The following is a 21507-nucleotide window of genomic DNA, read 5'->3' on the forward strand; positions in this document are numbered from 1 at the left end:
GGAGCCCAGGGGAATGCTGAGCAGGGTTAAATGATCATTATTGTGACACTCACATGCACACACAAACACACACATGCTCACATATGCATTAGTGAACAAAAGAGCACACACACACACACACCACACACACACACAAACACACACACACACACACACACACACACACACACACACACACACACACACACACACACACACTCCCCACCTCCACTCCCTGGGGTCTTGATCTGACACTCTATTTACACACACATTTACACAGTCTACTCCCTCCTTTATAAAGCTGACAGGTACTTAAGCGGTACATTACTCTGAGGAGCTCAAGCCTCACGGCGGTGTAACCAAACTGTCCTTTCACTGCTGGCCTTGTCTCAGTGTTCATTCAATAATGGCCTTGGAGAAATGCAGCAGTAACTAGCAGTTGTAGCTGGGCAGGCAAGCCCGGGAGTCTGACGCTTAGCATCAGGAGTCTTTTAAGATGGCCCCGGCTCATTGGTGGAAAAGGAAAACCTGTCAGGGTTCAGTAGCTTGTAAAAGCACTGAGAGCTCTCTAGACCTGCCGGTGCTAGTAGAGCCGCTTGACGTGTGTCCGCTTCTGTTAGTTTGATCAGAAATCAATAGCACTAGGTGGCTTTGTCAGAGTTTTAACATTGCTGAAAACCAATCACTGCGTGTCTGTCGAAGGTCAGTGACTTTAACTGTTGTTATACAGGTGGCAAACCACAATCTTAGCACCTCCTCCTCGGCTCCACTCAGATCCCCGCCTGGTGCAGTGAAGTGGTTAGAGTGGCAGTGGCTAGCGTGGTCAGGGCCCCATGTCACCCCCAGCATCCTCAGTGTTCATTTCCCTTTCATCTTGAGTGTGAAATCGCTGCCGGTGCAGTGCTGACCTCAGCATTAAGAGGTCAACTATTGAAATCTGATGTGCGCCTCTCTGGCTGAGGGACTTCAACAGATGGAGGGAAAAAGAGGAAAGGTAAGAAATGGGAGGCACTTTAAAAAAGTAATCACGACAAGCCGTCCATCATTGCAATCTGTTTTAAAAAATACTTTGCTCAAAATAGGTTTGATAATCTGTCAATGGGGTAAAAGGTAGTTCCTGGTTTCTGAATCAACAGCTTTTTTAAAATATATTCTTTATTTTTCTTATTTGTAAGAACAACAACAACTACAGTATTTGCCGTTAAGAGTTTATGTTTGTAGGTGACCATCTTGAAACCCCTGCAGAAACATCACAATGTGATCAGACCGAAGTGGGGAAGCAAAGAAAATATGTGAAAATGAAAAATTGTGTCCATTCATTCAAGGCCACATTTAATATTTGTTTTTATATTAAACAACTCCCACTCAGTATGTAGAAGAAAATTATTACATCCCGATTGATTTTGCTCAATACATTATGTTTTACTTTTACATTTGGCCTCAAAGTTAAGGGCATTAATATCTCTGAGTAGAGAAACTGCATAAACTTCAAACTTTGCAGCTTTTGGCAGCTATCTACAAAATACATGCCAAAACTTCCTGTCTCCATGTGTTTCAAACATATAAGGTTCTACATTTAAAGTCAATTCGACACCTCATCTCAGTATGAATCCCCTCCAAAAGCATGTGTGATATGAAGCGTCAGAGAAGTTTGAGGTCTTGTCTCATATTTCCCATCGGCTACACTTTCATCCCTCTCTCTGCAGCAGACCACCCCTAGCAAGCCTGCCCAAATAAGGTGTTCTGCCTTCAATGCTCTACTCTCTGAAGAATCTGAGGAGTTCAGAATCTGCCGAAACTTTGGATCTCAAACACAAACATCTTTTATTCAAAGGGTGTCTGTAATCACAAATAAATAGCATTTCTAGCGATGAGCACAAGGCACAAGAGAGAGAGGAGCCTATCTCAGGAGCAGATAACCACTAGATATGATTCCTTAGATAAGGAGCGGTAATTTGGCTTTTAGAGATAGCTCCAGGGGCCGCTGTGCGGAGCTGCACTGATTTACTGTGTGTATGGGAGGTTGTTTTTTTCCACATTTTTATCTCTCCTGTTGAAGAGCTTTTCATCTCTGATGATTTTCTCTCTTTTTTATGTATTTCCCCCAGAAGGTGAGATCACAAACCCACAGAAGGCAGAGTGGCATGTTTTAAAGCGATGGACAAAATACAAATATTTGAAAATGTATTTCATGGTAATTATGTCAGGTTTCATGGCCTTGGCACAGTACTGAGGCACAGCCTGGATGCCTTAATTTGTGTAGAAACTGTAATCATTTGTTCATTTCAAGGTGAAAATTGCATTTTTTAATTTAAATTGTATCCTGCATGATAGGCTATTATCTAGAAAAATTGTCACTGTGTATGGCGGTCTATGCCCTGCCGTCACGCCTGTTTAGAGCCCACCTCTACTGAGAAAGGGCTTATATATGAATCTCCTGACTGAATGCACCCAGCTTGTTCTTCACTGCTCTCATTTCCATTTTGTTATTAATATTAATTAGTTTGAGAGCACAGCTCGAATTTGAAATGTAAATCAAGCTCGGCTTCACAGTGATTTTTATCTCGCTCAGATATCTTAGATTTACAACTTTACTTGGACTGTTTTTTTCTCCTTTTTGTGTAAAAACACCACATTAAGGGATGTGTGCATTGATGTGTGTGTGTGTGTGTGTGTGTGTGTATTTGTGCAGGAATGCATCATACATGTATTTGCAATATTCAGCAATATCTATCGCTATAACTCATATTTAAAATATAAACTCAAAAAATGACATATGGGTGCAACATTTCATTTGAAGTTTCTGGTAAATAAGGTGACTTTAAGCTATGACAATACCCCATTTGAGCTTCTGCATTTTACTTATACATGACAGATTGTCTATCTGTAATACCTGAGATGGATAACCATGACATTTCAAACACTAAAATGTTCTGAAAATAAGATTCTCTCCCTATGCAAAACACACAGTTGAGTAGGAGATATATGCACACCAAGCTGTGCGTCTGTGTCTGTGTCAGTGGGATCCTTGAGGTGACGAGCACAAAGCTGAGGCTCAGGTACACAGCGTATGCTGGCATAATTACAGGATTTGGGGGATTATTATACTGTAAGTGCTTTCATGGCGACAGCTGGGAGCTTTTTACTCCCCGTGACACATAATCTCAAAGAATAAAACCAAGACCCCCAGAGCATCTCTTAATCATTTCTTAGCATACCTGCACACGGCTCTGAACTCTCTTTCTGAAAACAGATTTGTAAAATTAGAATATAATTATCATATCTGTTTTAAATCATTCTAAAGTCATGTTTTCAAACACATTTCTTTCCTTTAAAATTGAGTCATTTTTGGCCTGTTTTTCTTTACTGGAGTCCCTCATTGGTTGTTTCTGTTCTACCGTCTTCTTCTTCATGGCTTTTCTGAATCTTCAGCAGCAGGTTTATTTATCACAGCATGGCCAGGTTCAGGAAGCTGGTTCTAAATTAGATCTGAATCAGAGCCTCTATTCCATGGCTCAATTCCAAAGTGAGTATGACCAGGCTGAGGCTGTGACTTCTCTATTGCTGCCTCCTGAGCGATAGGGCCTCCTGGACTGTACGGCGAGGCTCAGGAGTTTCATTTCCATCCCTGTGATCTAAACAGACCCATTACTGCCAGCCATTTATGCACAGGGGCAGTACGCAAGCCCCGGGCCTGAGGACACAGCCCACGGCTAAGCTACCGTGGCGCAGAGCCACCTTCAATGGCCGTATGTCCATATAGAGAGGGGAGAGGAGGAACGGAGAGCTCGGGCCTCTGCACTTTATCTAAACCACTCCAGAGGGGCGAGTGGAATCGGCTCTTGTGGGCTCTGTTTATCCTCTGCTCCTGTAGTCAATCAATTAGGGGATCAAAGGAGGAGATGAGGGAAGTGTCACAAAGCTCTCCCACACACCACTGCCTGAGCTGCCACTTCGTCCAGTCTGAGTGACAGCAGACCGAGGAGGGAGACAAAACTCTCAGGCCGGCACCTCAGGAGACAAGCTGGAGCAAAGGGGACAACCATAGCTCATGCCAAGGTCTAATCTGGACAACCAGAACACAAACTTTTAGAGGCATATATGAGGGATGACACACAGCAGTCATAGAGAATATTGAGCAATGCATTAAAAAGAAGTCTAGAGGATCCACTGGAATCCTATCCCACAACAAAATTAAATGTTAGTTACTGACCATATTCCTGCCTTATTGACATTGTCCTCCAGAGCCGAATCTTTTTTCAGGTGTTTTAAATGTGTGTTGTGTAATTAGACACTGAAGAGAATTTCCACTGGAATCAAATTGATCTGAGCCCTGATGATATAATGCGGTGCACTGCAGTTTGAAGCTAATTTGAATCTGTAAATCTAAAGGGAAAACTAATTAAACTGCGTCTATTTATACTCAATGAGCTTTTCAAAATGTTCTGACATTTAACAACGTTTGAAATATGAATGATAGTCCTTAGTTTATTTAGCAACAAATGTTTCTCAAATACAAATTGATGTTAATGATGACTTGTGATTAGTACTGCATTTCATTTGTTTCATTAAATTGCAAATGGACAGTTAAGTAATTATTTGCTATATCAAATGTAAATACCTCTCTTACAGTGCAACATGGCCTTATTTGCTGTCTGATATAATTCACACTGGATTATGCAAAGACATATTATAGCTGCAGTGACAGCAGACATATCTTACATGTTTGAAGTGTGTTTGAAATCAGTCAGGATTAAATGAACATACCTAAGGCGTGTTTCACATACCTCCAGCAGTGCTGATGATAAAAACTGAATGAGCTCCACTGTAATAAAAAACACAGCGGATGCCTCTACAACACACCGGTTAGTTCCCCTGCATTCACACCATACCACAGAGATTTGCAGACAACATTCCCCGGTCAGCGGCAGAGTGCAGAGCGCTGCTGGTCAGTGGGCACAATGAATGACTTCCTGCAGCTGCAGCTAGACACGCTCTCTGTCTGTGTCTCTGAGTGTGGGACGTCTGAGCTCTCATCACTCCCTAATCACATCACCAGCGCTGGAACAGTCCAGTGGTGGTCTGCCGGCTCCGCAAATGTACTTGAACACACACAGAGGACAGACACACAGATATATTTGTATATGCATATGTGAACAGGTGCATTCATTTATTTTACTCTAGGGCTGCAACCAGCAGCTATTTGCATTATTACAGTTACATTTTTACTCTAATAAATGAAAAGAATAATTAAGGAGCATAAGGTGATGCCTTCCCACTGCATTTACTTAAATATATTTAATCCCAATGATTTACGACAACACATTCTTACATTTGATGAGTTGAAAGCAGAGGATTTCATTAGTTTATAAATCGCTTTAAACCCTCCACATAGAAACATATCTTTCATAAAAATGTTATGTTATAAAGACGCTTGTGTAGTGCCGGTTTGTCCGATTTCTTGGCCTCTGCAGTTTTCTCGATAACCACTCATCCAATAAATTCAAATACGATGCTGAACTTCCTTAGTTCCTCAGCCAAGTGTGAATTTAAATGATGAATGGTTGTTTGAGAAAATTAAAATAAAGCTATTGGTTGAGGAACACTATATGCGCTTTTTAAAAGTTATTTTGAATCTTACCTGCCCAACTAGCATCTTTTATTTTGCTTACTTGTTTTTGCTCGTTTGTTTTATCTTGCAACCAGAACATCTTCAAAAAAGCAAGAGAGAGAGAGAAAGTATTTTCATTTTGTTGAGATGGAAAACAATAAGACACATACAATGACAAAAGAGACACACTGCAATATCATTTTTGGATCTTTAATTGATAACAGTTACGCCAGTGTTACAGTAAACACACCAACAGGCTGAAGGTAGTAAATACCAGTACAAGTTTCCCACTACTCTAATACTTCATACAGCAGAATAAATTATACCATGATAATATACACACATGCGGAACAGAAAAAGGAGTAAAGCAAAGCACAGATGTCAGAAAGCAACTAAACAGGTTAGGGGTCGAACAGACTGGAGGGGGGATAAGGACTCGTATGCTTTAAATATCCAAATGTTTATTGACGCAAGTGTTAGAAATGGGTTTGATACACTAAAGACGATTCTAAAATTCTTCCTTTTTAAAATATACACGAGTGAGGTGTCTAAGCGGATCAGTTTGAGCTGCAGCCATTCAGTGCTGAGTCTTTGACTTCTTCTCCTGAAGTCTTATTGGTCCACAGATCCAATGAGACTCTATAGAGTTTCCCAGAGCAGAGAAGCTGTGTTCACCAGCTTCATCATCACCATCCTGGACCGAGTCTCGGGGTTCAGGAGTGTCAGATCCACGGTCCAGTCGAGGTTGATCTGCACTAAGAATCAGTCTGTGAGATCCTCAAAATGCTTTGACACATGAAGATGGTTCCTCCGGCCATCTTTCAAATATACAACAGTCCTCCGTGGTCTAGGGATCTTCCTGTGTCAACTTTCACTTTCCATTGAGCTCAGTTTGATCCTCTTTGTACAATTTTAATTGGAACATTTTAATGGAATTGATATTTGACTAATTTATACAAATTCATTCCTACCTGGGCCCAAAAACAAAGCTTTTGGTAAAAACTGGTAAACCGATTAAATACAGTTAAAAAAAACAACAACGGAAAACAAGCCAGTTAAGGAAACTCAAATCAAACATTTACTTCCACAGATCCCTTGCTTACCTACCACTCAACATAGTTGTGTTTTAGTATAAAACATACTCTTTATAAACAAACGATACACAATCTGCTCGAGCTACTGTACAGTTTTCAGTTTTTAAAGGCGACTGAGGACCAAATCCTGTCTTGAGATAAGGTGGACAACACATCATCATCACACTGATGCCAGAGAAAATATCACACACATCTCAAAAGGGAACAGCTGGTCTTGGATAGTGTCAAAAGTCAACTATGAGTGCTACACAAATGTCTCATATCCACTATTCTTTAATTGTTTTCTTTTTTACATTTCAATGAGTAAGATTAGAGGGGGGCTCTGGTCCAAACCAGAGAGGAGGGCCAAACATTGCGGTTACCTGTGCCCTTTCGTTACTGACTTAATTAGATGATTTTTCCAGAGTGCATGTGAATGGCACAGCGTGTGCACTTTTTAATCTCACAACAGAAAGCGTTGGAATGTCGGCAGTTTGTTCGTGGAACGTTCCGGTGGAATGTTGAGAAGGAATGCTTGTTTAGTCTGAGAGCGGAAACCAGCCGAAGGTGCATTTACAAAATTAGCTAATTACGCTGTAAACACAGAAATACTGGCTAGTCATTTGGAGGGTCACTGTGAATTAGCTTTGACATTATTTCTGTGTGATTTAATCTGCTTTACACTGTTAAAGTCACACAGGGTTCCCTGGCAGATGGGATTTGGAAGGAGGAGAGAAGGGGGGGGGGGGGGGGGGGAATTGAGTTAGCCCTCCTTGGCAAGGTCCATATTTCTAAACAAAATACATTAATTTCCCCAATCCTGTTTTTGCAAACAATGCCCCCCCTCCCCATGGACTGCAGCTAAGGATGGGATGGAGGTTAGAAGGGGAAAGCTATTGGCCGCCAAAACGCTGCTTTAATTCCCTGCAGAATCCATCCAGCCAGACTTCCCACAGAGTGGCCAAGTTCTTTAGGAATGTCAAGATGAATATGAAAGAGGGAAGGTCAAATCGCTCATGAACATTAGAGCTCAGGGAGCAGGCAGAGGAACTGCAGCTTGGAAAACAATCATCCTCTCTTTGTGTGACTGTGCCGGCACACAAAACATGCACACGCCACAGACACTTACTCCCAAATCATCTCAGTCATCCACACTGTGTTTTACACACCAACATCTAACAGAGAAAAGAGATACGAATGGAATCAAAGAACAACATAAATCACATTAACCATAATCATATAACAGCAACAATAATCTTAACAATATCAAAAAGGAACAAGAATAAGAGTCGTTCAAATGATATTGGCTTTGTTAACTACTATGAACAGCAAGGGCAAAGTACATGTTGTTGATGGCTCTAAATGTGTGCTGGACTGCAGCCCTGACAAACAGGAACCCGACCATCCTCGGGTGTTCAGGGGTCCTGTATGGGACCAAATCAAAACAGAGTATGGGGCTGGGGGAGGAGTACAAGGAGCAGGCAGAGATGCCCAAATATTTAGAAGAGAGGGTTCAGAGCCGCCTGGTGGTTGACAATGGTGTGAAAAGTGTACTTCCATTCCCCGGAGTGCATTGTCACACCCGCAAGCGTCAATTTGTCTGTGCTCTGATGTCATGGCCAGGCTGCGGAGCGAGCAGCAAAGAGGCGAACTGGAGTCCAGACTGGATGTAGCATGGAGGAGGGTGGCAGAGGGCGGAGGAGAGTGGCGCAGGTTGCCTCCCAGGGAGGGTTTAGTAGGCCTGTCCTGTCTCCACCTGCAGCAGTCCGAGCACGGCCGAGTGGTCTCCAAGTTTCATCCTCCTCTGGGTGGACAAGCTCACGTTCTTGGCCAGGTAGTCCACAGCAGCTGCACAGAAACAAAAAGAAAGGAAAATCACACGTCAGACAGGTGGTAGAATCCTGACATAAAGTCCTTTCACTCTCATTTAATTCCTCTGATTAAGGCTGAAATAAGTTGTGGCAGAAGGGAGTGAGTCAAACGAAAAACAATTCACAGAGAGAGAGTGAAAGATAAAAACCCCTCCCATGTCCCTTGTCTGAGGTTGGCACGCTGCTGGCACAGAGCATGTGCATCCTGGTAAAGTCTCCATGCTGTCACTCAGACGGGTCCCTGTGTGTGTTCTGTGTGCCAGTCTTCATTACTCTTGGCATCTCTGATTTCATGCCCTCCACACTCCACATGGCCGCTCATTTTCATCCTCAGACAGCAGCTCTCTCCTCTCTCCTCCATTCATTACCCATCTACTGTGCTCAATCACCATCTTAATTAACCTCACATCAGCTCACATCCGCACTGCCATCAGTTTCTGCTGGCTGACAAAACACTGGGGCGCACACACACAAAACGTGACGGACTGGCACACACTCACATGCATTCACGCACCGCAACACAAACAACATAAAAAAAGATGAACAATGCAGCACTTCACTACTAGAAGCTGCATATAAATACAAACAAATGTCGGATCGCCGGCTAGCATGTTGGGGAAGTGTGCTTCATTTTAGCTCTTATGAATGGCTGTGACAGCATCAGTCAATTATGCTAATCTAATAAAGCAAACTCTTTCCTTCCCCGAGGGTGTGTGTGTGTGTGTGTGATGGAGAAGAGAGGGAGAGAGGTGCGCAAGAGGACACTGTGGCCCCTGAGGGTGTGCCGTTCTTTGAAGTGGCCCTTTCCTCTTTCCCATCCAAGTGGAGTGGGGTGTGACTAAGGCAACTCTCTAGGAGGATGGTGGTGGTGGAGGAGGGGTTGGGTGGGGGGGGTGGGGGTCTTTATCAAGAGCACGTGTCTGCCTCCACCAACAAGGGTGCAAAGGTCAGTAGGCTCTCTGGCCTGGGAGTTGGGCTTCTCTTCATAGAGGATGATATAGAGGAATGACTCATTTGGACAAACAATCAACTAAAGCTAAAGCCCAAACATAGAGTATATAAATGTTGAAGAGGGGTGTACTTACTCTGGCCGTACTGGCTGTACTGGTAGCCTGCAGTGACGGGGTCCACGCTGTAGCTGGTGGCGCTGTAGGTGGGGGGGCAGTATGACTGGGAGGAGGCCAGGCTGTCCTTGATGCTGTCGGAGCGCTGGCTGCAGCTGCCAGAGATGGGGTTGGAGCTTTCCAGGCTGCCGTGTAGGGGGGAAATGGAAAAGTCGTGCTGGGACTGGGAGGATACAGCGCTGGGGTTACTCAGGATACTCATCACCTGGAGGGGGGGAAGGGGAAACGGAGGATGTTAGACATTTGGAAAATTGAGGATCAAAGCATTGACAGAGTTGAGGGAAAGTACTTTTTTTCCTGCAAATGTAGTGCCATCCTAGTACTTCACGGTAAAGATGGCAATAGAAATATCCCATTTTCAACTTTGAAATAGGGAGAGGGAAAACTTCGCCATATTTTTTTTTTTTTAAAGAGCAGGGGGAAGGATACAAGGAGGGTGATGAGGTTAAAAAAGGAGAAAGGGAACAAGAGAGACTGTTCCCATTAGCTGGCGCTGCCAGTTAGTGTTCTGCTGTGGGACAGAAGGGTCCCAGGGTGATAATAGACCCACCATCCGTGCCAGACGGCCCCTGTCCTGGAGCCTGAGGCCCGAGCCCGAGCCTGCAGCACAACAAGCACCAAGGGAGTCCCTAATCCCTCGCCCCTAGCCTACCCATCTCATGAATAGTAATGGAGTTGGAACTGGTAAATGATCCCCTCAGATCCCCACACAAAGTAGGCTGCACAAACCTTACTGAGGGGCCCGCTGAAACTGCAGGTTGAGGCTTGCTGAACATCACAGTGTGTGTATTATTCATAGCGTATAAGAGCTTCCAATTCAATATTCTAGATTAATGTAATAGCATGTGACATTCGTCAGAAGAAGGTCTCAAACATTTTTAAAATGGAAGAGATTACCTCGAGTGCTACCCTAGTCTGAAGCACAGCGGCCCAGAACACTGTGGAGAATTTTGTTTTCTTATGCTGCGAGTTTCTTTAAGTGAAAAAGGAAAGTAGAGTGAGTGTGTGTGTGTGTGTGTGTGTGTGTGTGTGTGTGTGTGTGTGTGTGTGTGTGTGTGTGTGTGTGTGTGTGTGTGTGTGTGTGTGTGTGTGTGTGTGTGTGTGTGTGTGTGTGTGTGTGTGTGTGTGTGTGTGTGTGTGTGTGTGTGTGTGTGTGTGAGAGCGGGTGGTAAAAAGAGAATTGTCCCACACATGCTTCCCTCCTATAGCAGGGAAGCCTTCCCTTCAACATCAGGTTCATGTTGAGTTTTGCTATGCTGCACTGGCCTTTGGCCCCTCTGCTGCTAAACCAATTAGCCCATCATGGAGGTGGTTACACAGGGGTGATACACTCGCAGACATATGTTTGCATGAATGCACACATGATCGGACTCATGCGTGCACACACATAGGCTGCAAACATGGAGGCTGTGCAAGCCAAATAGTCCACAAATGATGCACTAAGCCAGGAATATCCCACAGAGGGAAAATTAACCATATTCTGCAAATTAATCATATCTTCAGAAAAAGCCTCCCAGGAAATATGAAGCACTCGAAGCACATCAGAAACATAAAGGCTGGTTAGTCATTTCCACATGTTAATTATATCAGTATGGAAACCCCCACCCCCCATCTCCTCCACATCTGCGGACAAAGCATGTGACATGTATCCATAAGAGGGAGATTCATGGCCCTCTTCATGCTGGACACATGTGATGCTTCCTCCCATATGGAGCAGAGCTGCACACTCTGAGGATGAGAGGAGTATGTATCCTGATGGTTTGTGATGGGGGGGGGGGCTTATTAAGTGTCCTGAGAGACAGCTGCAGGGCATGAGTCCATTTTAGTCATTGGTTAATTAAAGCTTGATTACATCGCTTCCTTATTAAATAGAATAGCCAACAAATGCCTTGAATATTATTCATGCTCATAAAAGTTCTTCAAAAGAAAATTACTTCTTATCATTGACATTGTGGCAGTTTTGCTATTTTAGAGAATAAGGATGGGTCGGGCAATCTAAAGTCTAAGTGTTGTCCTGACCTTGTTCCCGTACAGTCTTAATGATTTGTGTTTTGCTTGAGGGGAGGATATAAGCTCGTAATAAGAGGTCAGTTTCTCAATAGCGTCACATCAGGTATAGGTTTTGTTTTCACTCCATTATTAAAAGGAGTTACTTCAGCCCTTTAGCATAGTTGTCTTTTTCCATCCACATCTTTTATGCCAGCGTCCAGTTTAATTGCATGGCTTTGCTACTTTGATGTCCTTATAAAGTTATCTCACTTTACATTCAGGGGTTGAATGATACTTAGTCACATGAACTCTGCCACCGGATACCTTCATATGTTTCTGTTGCTTTGTAAAACAAAACTTTATGGATATTATAGTCTCTAAAAAAAGAAAAAAGTGAAGCTGCTCTTAGCCAGGGAATTTACTCTCATAAGAATAAAATGATTTCTATTAGATTTCAACATGAACACAGCTTTATAGGCATTCATGTAATGTAGTTTTTGGATTGACAACGTTATTATCAATGCAATATTTTGAAGTTTAAGTTTCACTGAATTGGATCTGCTGCACCAAGATGTCACTCAAGTGTAAATTATACCAATCGGACACACACATGTGCATTAAACAAGACTGGAGTTTAAATAAGTTTTAAAGAGAAAAAAAACAGCCATATTATATTTCCTACTCTTTACACTTTAGCTGAGAAGACTTACTCCCTCCTTCCCTCCCTCCCCTCTCCCCCCACCTCCCTCTCTTTCCTTGCATACAGCGTCCTCAGCAGCCCAGAGTTCGTTTGTTGTTTGACGTTGTGTGAGTGCTGGTTTGGGAGATAATGTGAGCCAGGACCTAGTTTAAAGGACAATGCTCCAGGGCGTTCCCTGCCTCTCTCACCCCCTCCTCTCGCCTTCTCCTTTTTTCTGCTCCCTCTCAACAGATAGATTACTTTATAAATAATAATAAAAAAGTAATTAATTCTCTCAACTTCTGAGCCCTCCAGCCTGTGGCGAAGTGAATGGGGGAGTGGAAATTGATACAATGTGCATCCTTTCAGATAAATAAATAGTCCACTTGAAACACAAAAAGAGGCCCTTTCATACCTCCCTAATTTCTTCAACAGCCAAATTACATTTTTTTTGTCTGCGTGAATGTTCGACGAGATGTTCTTTGTTGGATTTCTCTCCGGAATAAAACAATGTGACAGAGACAGAGCTAAGAGCGATACAAAACATATATAAACAAAGCAAAGGGGTAAAAGTTAGCAACACTCTTATGTAAGTTATTTGTGTTTTTTCACTTTAGACAATTAAGTTATTGTTTAAAAGTATGACATTTATGATTTTATAATTAGCAGAACAAACGTAATTTGCCTCAAGTTCTGTGGCTAGGAAAAATGATTTTACGACAGACTTTTTTATCATTAAAGCCCCTAAAATAACTCTCACATTGGAGCAAAACAACACAAATTCATAAATGTAAAGGGCGGAAACGGAGCAGGGAATATATGACAGCCTATAGAAAGAGGGCGAGGGGGCAAGGAGGGAAGAGTAGTGATACAGAGTGAGTGAGAGGAGAGTGGAGGCTTTGGGAAGTACAAAGACTCCTGTAGGACTGCGCTGGCCTGAGGGCTAGCCTGCCTGGAGAGCTGATAGGAGCCCCTCTGTTCCATTCCCAGCGCCAGCGCCAACACACCCCACTCCACAAATACTCTTAATCTGCACAAGACTGGATTAGTTCCTCTGTCACCGATAGCACCCTGTTCTGCCCAAATCAAATGCCCCCAAGATGTACCTTTAAGTTAGGCAGAGGTCACCAGGGCAGACAGGGAAAAATGAGCACTCCACATGTCTGTAAGTTATCTGAGCGGTGCAGAATGGCATCTTGCACCTTAGCAGATCTGCCGGGCTGATACTCGCTTCAGCAGAGAGTGATTAAAGATCCACAGTGATGACACTGAATTTCAGATCAATATTTGAAGGCCAGTCCTGAGGGTGTGATTACAGGAAGGGAATATAATGTTTATTCTGTGACCCAGGAGTCACACTGATCCAGTCTCTGACATTGAGAACAGCCAAAATATTATACAGGAAAAAAAAATTATATAAAGTAATACAAATCAAAAATAATAATAAAATAATAATAAAAGTAATAATACAAATAATAATAAAAAGACAAAATGTATATAAATATAATTTATAAGAAATATAAACATATATCAATAGATATTTTCTTTGATAGCTAAATAACATTTTAATTGCTGTCAAATCCTGATAAAAAAAAAATATGAATCATACATCTGATCTTAAACGACCTTAAACGGACCCAAACTGAAGGAGTAAACAACAAATTAAAATATCAGGGAGCCCTCCACCCCAAGTCAGCCGACTCCTGCTACCACAACGTCCCACCCTTCCCCCATCCCTCACATGAGAGGGCTGGCCCAGCGGGCAGTAAGGCCCCTCATCTGAGCAGACAAAATGACTATTTAAAAATAACAGTGATTGCATAAATTGAATTAAAGCGTTTTGGTCACGGTGGAGGTGGCGCAAGGGGTGGCGTGGGCCGCAGCAGACAGCCGGGATGGTGGCAGGCAGCAGATGACGGGCTCTGGCCTGCGTGCCACTGCGTTAATTGGCTGCGGCACATTAATAAAAACTGAAAAGTGTCTTCCACCAGCACCATAGGATGAAGAGACAGAAGCAGAATGAGAGGTAGAATAGGGAGGGGGTTGGTGCGAAGGAAGAGAAATGGGCCTTTGAAGAATATGGTGTGTATGTGGGGGGGGGGGGGGGGTTTGGGGTGGGGTGCTAATTGTGTTCAATTAATTGGCTGATTGGCACTGACAGAATCTGGGCACTGACAAGTCAGGCACAGATGAGGACGATTAGTGGGCACTGGAACAAGCTGTCACTCCTCACAACATGTTAGCCTTTCTGCGCCTGGCTGCGTCTCTTCTCCCTTAGAAGCTGTTCATGCATACAAAGAAAACTAAAACAAGTGGATAAATTAATATTTATTTGAGCCCATAACTCCTCTTTCTGTCTTTGCAAATATCCATTAGGCTAAATCCTCTGCAGCCCACTTAAGTTCATGCTAGTTTAAGTGTTCAAGAAAGCACAGCTGTTCAAGCCGTAGGAAGGCTCGCCCCCCCCCCTCCTCCTAAACATCCCACAGTATAAGCTATAAACTTGGCCCCGTGCTAACCAGAGGTTAATATGCCGTCTATTGGACTGCAATTGGAGAACGTGTGGGGAGCAATCCTCTATTCTCTGCTAGTGATATGCTTGAGTAACTATGGGATGGATTCAGCCACTGGGAACAAGAGAGGCCCCTTCAAGGCCTGCGCACACACACACACACACACGCACACACACACACAGACACACACACACACACACACACACACACCACACACACACACACACACACACACACCACACACACACACACACACACACCACACACACACACACACACACACACACACACACAGACTTCAAATCTCCGCACCTTGCACCATCGCTTCTTCTAAATTAAACGGCAGATTTTCTGATTCCAGGAGAGTGGTTTCAGCGAGGCAGGGCCTGTGTGTGTGTGTGTGTGTGTGTGTGTGTGCATTGTGTGCAAGCTTGTGTGAGGGAGCAGATCCAAAAGGAAAGCGAGGCAGATCGAGGGAGTGTAGGAGAAAAAGAGGGGAGGAAGGAGGGAAGCAGGAGGGGTTGTTTGCTAAAAACAGCAGGGGCCAGGTCTAGTGAAAAATGTCAGGTCAAATTGTTCTTGACAGTGTTAATATCTGCACCTCATAGCCATAATTACATGTAAATAAATAGTGAAATAGCTCTCAGCTGGAGACTGAGAGGGGCGAGCTGCTGCATGAGACAACCAGCTGAGGACCCAAACGCCTCCCATATTCTCAGCGTATTGTCAGGAGAAAGAAAAGAGGAGAAAGAAAAGAGGGGAGAGAAAAAGACATGTGCAATGAAGCATGCTGGCAATAGATACTCACATTTTGAGCATGCTTTTATTTGTATTTGAAAGACTAAGCAAACTGTGATCAACTGTGCAAAGGGGTCACAATAACAACAAAGTCCTCAGTGAAGTCAGGGACTAAGAAGCCAATGAAGGACAAGAAGAAAGACAGAGGGAAGGAAAGACAAGATGAGAAAACGTGAGAGAGAGAAAGTCTGAGAGAGTATTAATCACAGCTATGCACCTGTCAGAGTGGCATCTGGAACTAAGAGGAACCACATGCAGCTGGACAACAACCCGAGACCTCCGGCTAGCAGGACAGGTTCACAGCGAACCTCCTCCTCCTTCCCCAGCCATCCCATAACCCCCTGCACCCTGAGCCTTGACCCCGGAGATAGGTCACCCAGCGTTCGCCCCGCACACACACTTCACCTGTCCAGCGACTGCATTTTATTATTAATATTATTATTTTCATTATTATTGTAATACGATACATGTCACCTTCAAATTGTATATGTATGAGGCTGGACATCTTCACCGATAAGCATGTGACACAGTGCATGTCTGTGCGTAATAGGTATTTTAGATAGGATCGATGTCTGCGCCTATACTTTAATAAAGGGTGTACCACTCTCCACCTTATAGGCATTTCAACTGCGTGGGACACACAGCATGTGAATCAGTCTCAGTCATTTTCCTCCTTAAATCCTCATCTTCTAGGATTTACTGAAATTCATATTGGCTGCCTCTGCAAGATAAAAGTAAATCACATTCCCTTATATTTGCTATTTATCAGGATGCAGCAGCACACTTTCAGCAGGAAATATCTCTCAGCCGCATACAAACACCCTTGCATTTAAATAGCATTTTTATTGTCCGCCATAGCCTTTCATCTGGGCGTAGGGAGAAGAGCTGCCTCTCCAGGGGAGAGAGTTGGAGCAAGAGAGGAAGGTGGGGAGAGAGAGGGAGCGAGAGCAAAGCACTATTGGCAAGGCATCATGGGATGACAAAAAGCCAAATGGAGGGAAGGAAGGTTGGTAGGTGAAAATAGATTATGAATGCATAAAGCTCCAACCAAAAATATTTTGGAATGGAAAAGAAGATGGCTTCACTTATGGGTACTCGGGAGAGATGGAGTGAGCAACAAATGGCTCAGGTATACAGAGTGCTACCAAACGAGGCCTACATGTAAAGCTGCAGCTAGAACCATGATGCCTTCAAGAGAAAGTGCCATAAAGCTCTGCGATTATAATGAGAAAGAATAGTAGCAGTTATGTCATACTTCATAAAGCTACAGTCCATGCAGATATATGTCTTTGCAAGCTGCGGAAACAAACCAAGACCCATTAAGACACAGATGACGATGTTCCAACGCAACATGACGACGAGCACGGTGTGTGCAGAGGCACATTTCTAGTGTCACAGATACTGAATATTTCCTCAGAGTTCAAAAGTGTTGCAAAACAACAGCAAACACTAATAATCTGTGCAGAAACAGTATAGCCAGTGGATATGATTTACAGTCCCTGGATTTTCTTGGCAGCTGCCAACAGCAGGTCTCTTTTTCTGAAAGCCTCTTACATCTTTTTTTATACTTGCCAAATTGAAACAGTATTTGTTTTAATGGGAGTTCTAATTAACCAGTATGTATTCCCCCTCTTGCTCTGCGAGTGGCTGAGCTATGAATGCAGGCTATGTGCTCATCCCCTTTGATTTGTTGTCAGAGGAGCCTGCCAGCTGACACAGTGCCCGGTGAGAGGCTTAATGCCCAAGTTTTAATAATGTGGGGGACTACATGAATCTCCCCCTCTCATTGGTATTCAGGTGCAGAATGTCTTGTTAGAAGTCAGGGAGGGAGGCGGAAGGAAGCCAGAGCTCCAGATTGTTGCGTATATTTTCCCCTCTCCATTTTTTTTTTTTGGCAACGACAGAGCTTGCTTCTTAAAAATAATTCATCCCGTTTTTAAAAGAAGCGTCTGCGCTAGCTAATGGAAGAGCAGCAGCACAGTTTGGAGTCTCCCCTGGCTTATCTCTCTCAGACAGTTGTGGGGAGTCGCTGGTGAGCATGGTGTCAGCGTGCGTGGTACGGTGCAGCGCCGCGCGGGCAGGCAGGCCTGGGGACACAGATCAAAGGGAGGCAGGGGTGAGAGCCGCTCTGCCTCTGATCCTGTGTACGTGTGTGTATGTGTGTGTGTGTGTGTGTGTGTGTGTGTGTGTGTGTGTGTGTGTGTGTGTGTGTGTGTGTGTATGTGTGTGTGTCTGTGTGTGTGTGTGTTAAGGCCCGGCCCACTCACACAGCCCAAAGGCCCTCCTCAGATACACACATACACATCCTTGTCATTCCAAAAATACACAACACTTTCATAAAACTGCAAAACAGAAAAAAAGTTCCTCACAAAACTTTGCAAACTTCCTTAATCAAAACAGACATAAAATCTCTATCAGTCACACCTTTGACTTCCCACTCTATATCAAGTCTCCCTATCATTTTGAATAACCCGTGAACACCATCAACAGTGCATCTCCAACTCTGCAATATAAATGCTTTTTGTTTTGTTTATTTCTGGAAATTTCTCCGAGGAGTGAAACCCAAGCTCTGCCACTGAGATCCTTTTGCAGGGTCTCCAGTCAGTGCAGTTGTTTTCTTTCCTGTCCCAGCAGGTGTCCCTGTCATGCAATAATGAGGAATTCAGCCAAGATGTCTCCCCACAAATGCAATGCCCATGAAAACTACTTCAAAGAATCATTTGAAAAGTATCTAAAGGCTCTTTAGAGTATGATATTACCAGGGTTTGTAAAAAAATATTCAATATTCTTACGACTTTGTGTTGGCTGTCAAAGCGTGCCCTCTTCAGTTATAGAAGGGATGCTTTACTTGTGTATGCAAAATTCAAATGTATAGCATCATGATAGCCATTTATAAGGCCAAGACAAAGGGCTTTTGCAAATGCTTTAACAGGAGAAATATCCCAATGAAAAAGCATGCATGAGCTTGAATCTTCAGGTAAAGATGGATAAAAGAAAAACTGGAATGCCTGTCCTCTGTGCCCTTGCCTTTCCTTCTTTCCACACCTGCTGTGCCGCTAAATGAAACAAGACCAACAACAAAACACACTTCTGGTGTTTTTGCCCAGCCTTGCCCAGCTTCACTCTCATCACCCCTAATAAATACACTGCCTTCTTCAACCAGCAAAACACGTTGTACATCCCACAATGACAGCAACCAGTTTGAGTGCGGATGGCTTTTCCACCGCCTGTAATGGGAAAATGTGTGCTGTCGGGATAGGTTATGGGATTGGGATGGACGCGAGCCCCTGTTGGGACTGCTGAACGCTGCAGGATTCCATTACAGACTTGGCACCTCACCGCTGCAGCCCATTTACTGGGAATCAGAGCATTTTTGTCAATCTTTACAACAACTGCTAGGCCATCGATGCCAGACACTTGAAGAAATAGCTTGCACATACTGATGCACAAGCATATCTCCTGCAAACAGATGCTCTCTGTAACTTACAATCTCGATAGAGTCTCTTTGTGTTGCTCTTTTTCCATTACAGGGAAGGGAAAAAAGGGAAAGACTTGCTGTAAATCATGGGAAAATAAACTTTAAGTTTTCCAATGGTGAAACAGATTTGCTATTTGATTGAAATGTGTTCATTGGAAAATATTTGAATAAGGTCTGACATAGAAAAGGTATACTGAGTATTTATTGTGTGAGTTTGTGTTGCAGGTTTTCTGTGTATATCTGTATGTTTGTGAAGAGAGAGAGAGAAAGAGAGAGAGAGAGAGAGAGAGAGAGAGAGAGAGAGAGAGAGAGAGAGGTGGGAGCTGCCCAGCCCAGCACGACGCTGCCCCATAGAGTGAACTCTGATTCTGCTGTCAGTGGGAACATTCATCTCCATGCTGAGAGACTGATAGGAATGCCACACGGCATTCTGCATGCATTCAATGCGTTTCAATTCTGTGCAGTGAAAACATGGGGTGACACACCTAAAACATCTACATGTCATGCCCCCTCTGAAAAAAATATAGAAGAAATCCACAATTTCTGTTCTGAAAAAAATACTTAATTAAAAAACAAATGTTTCATGTTTATTTTTATTTTAATTGAACCCTCTTGATAGAATAATTGAAAAGTGAAAATCCATGCTGTACAGTTGCCCAAAGGCTCCTGTCCTAATCCTCACTAGGACAGGAAATGTTTAATATCCCAACACATTCTTGAATGCCTGTGAAGAGAGGGAGAGAAAGCGACAGTGTGCCCCATGCCAGTATTAGAGAGAGCCATTAATGAAAAAAAAAAAAATCGGCTCCATGTTCCTGGTGTTTTTCTGCAGGTTTGCAGTGAGAGCATTAGCAGTTAAAGCCCCTGTGCCACGATTAACAATCAAACACGCTGTGAGCCTCCATGTTATCCTCCGTCGCTCCAGCAGGAGAGAAAATCTCTTTTTTGTCACAAAATCCTTAATTCTTTTTTCTCTGAAGAAAGAGGGTTATACCAAGAATGTTTCCAATCTGCTTTGAGAAATATTTGAAGAAAAAAAAAAAAAAAACTCCCAATAAAACATGTGTGAACGACGGGGTAATTGTGGACAAATGCAGCATTGAAATTCATTTTCAACTCTTTACACACCATTTCAATCTTATTTTCTGCCTGTTAACCACATCGTGTTGGTGAGGATGGGCAAGACTGGCCGGTATTGATGGGTAATTGTGTATAATTCACTCCGTACACACGATTTGCATCAATACAAATCATTTCTCATTCTGAGCTACTTAAAGCTCAACCCTTACCATAGTCACATTTAAACGCTCATTAATGGAGGTGTCCAAAGAGGTTAATATGTGAAATCCTGCGCTTTTCACAAGAGCCGGCAGACAAATGTGCACGCACACACGTTAAGATGGCACAGAGGAGAATGGGTAGTGTACATATTTGAGGGATTTAAACTGCAATTAGGAAACCTAGAAACCTAAGTAGCCTGGGTAATGTTCTCTTTTATCTTGACAGGAGTGCACAGGAGCACGTGAAGTGGCCAGCAGGATAAACCTACTAGAAAACCTCACACGTAGAGGAAGCCTCTGTCAATCTGTGCATAGAGCTGCCTGGAAATCATGCAGTAAAGTGATGGAGAAAATCTCTACATAGCAGAGAGTCTTCCAGCTGCAGACAATTACGTGAAGAAGATTATGGGTCTACATTTATAAGCTTTAGCTAATTATTTCATCTGCATGTGTTCTCAGTGCGCTGCGCGAGGATTTAGACGTCCCAGGAAAGTCGAAACCGCTGTTTGGAGCAGCTTGAGTACTTGCGGTACTATCAAGATGAATTTTAATTTGTTGATGTTAATCCAATTGTTTTACAAATGTAGCAATTTAGAGTAGCTGAAATAAATCCAGGGCTTTGGAAGGCGAACATAAAAGCCCACACTGGCAGTTATTTTCCTGAACATGCTGTTTCTGATTTTGAATTTCAGTCAAATACAATTACATATTCTGAACAGTGAGAGGAGGAGGGAGGGAGTTATGGGCTGATAATGGTGAACATGAGGTAACTTTTTATATATGGAGGTAAAACTTGTTGGACTGACCTGTGGGGAGAGCCCGTTGCCCACAGAGTTCATGTGGTTGCTGGAGGCTGAAGGGCTCATGAAAGTATCGGAGTAGCTGGAGAAGCTGTGGCGATTGGACGAGAGACCATAAGCAGAGCTGCTGTCGGCACCCAGGCCTCCCTGGTGCATGGAAGATGGAGGCAGGGGCTGGGGTCTGTGCAATGTACCGTCTGACACCAAGAGAAACATAAACATGTAAGAGAGAATCGAGGAAAACACACACTTAAAATTCTGAGTTGAATCCTAAAACGGCAGCCTCAAAGTCATAAGTCATACATTAACTGT

The 21507-nt window shown here is 43.3% G+C and overlaps 1 protein-coding gene across 6 annotated transcripts in view; it reads right to left on the reverse strand.

The window, feature by feature from the left end:
- Positions 1 to 5786: 5786 nt before the first annotated feature.
- Positions 5787 to 21507, reverse strand: part of pax7a (paired box 7a) — a 43632-nt gene continuing 27911 nt past the window's right edge. For all 6 annotated transcript variants that reach the window (XM_034219201.1, XM_034219199.1, XM_034219204.1 and 3 more), the window contains 3 exons: positions 21202 to 21392; positions 9620 to 9863; positions 5787 to 8511 (listed from right to left, as the gene is read on the reverse strand). In XM_034219201.1, the coding sequence (XP_034075092.1) occupies positions 8396 to 8511; positions 9620 to 9863; positions 21202 to 21392 (551 nt within the window). In that variant the 3' untranslated portion in view covers positions 5787 to 8395. The remainder of the gene's footprint in view (positions 8512 to 9619; positions 9864 to 21201; positions 21393 to 21507) is intronic.

Source organism: Gymnodraco acuticeps, unplaced genomic scaffold, assembly GCF_902827175.1.
Source record: "Gymnodraco acuticeps unplaced genomic scaffold, fGymAcu1.1, whole genome shotgun sequence".
In the NCBI taxonomy this organism is placed as follows: Eukaryota; Metazoa; Chordata; class Actinopteri; order Perciformes; family Bathydraconidae; genus Gymnodraco; species Gymnodraco acuticeps.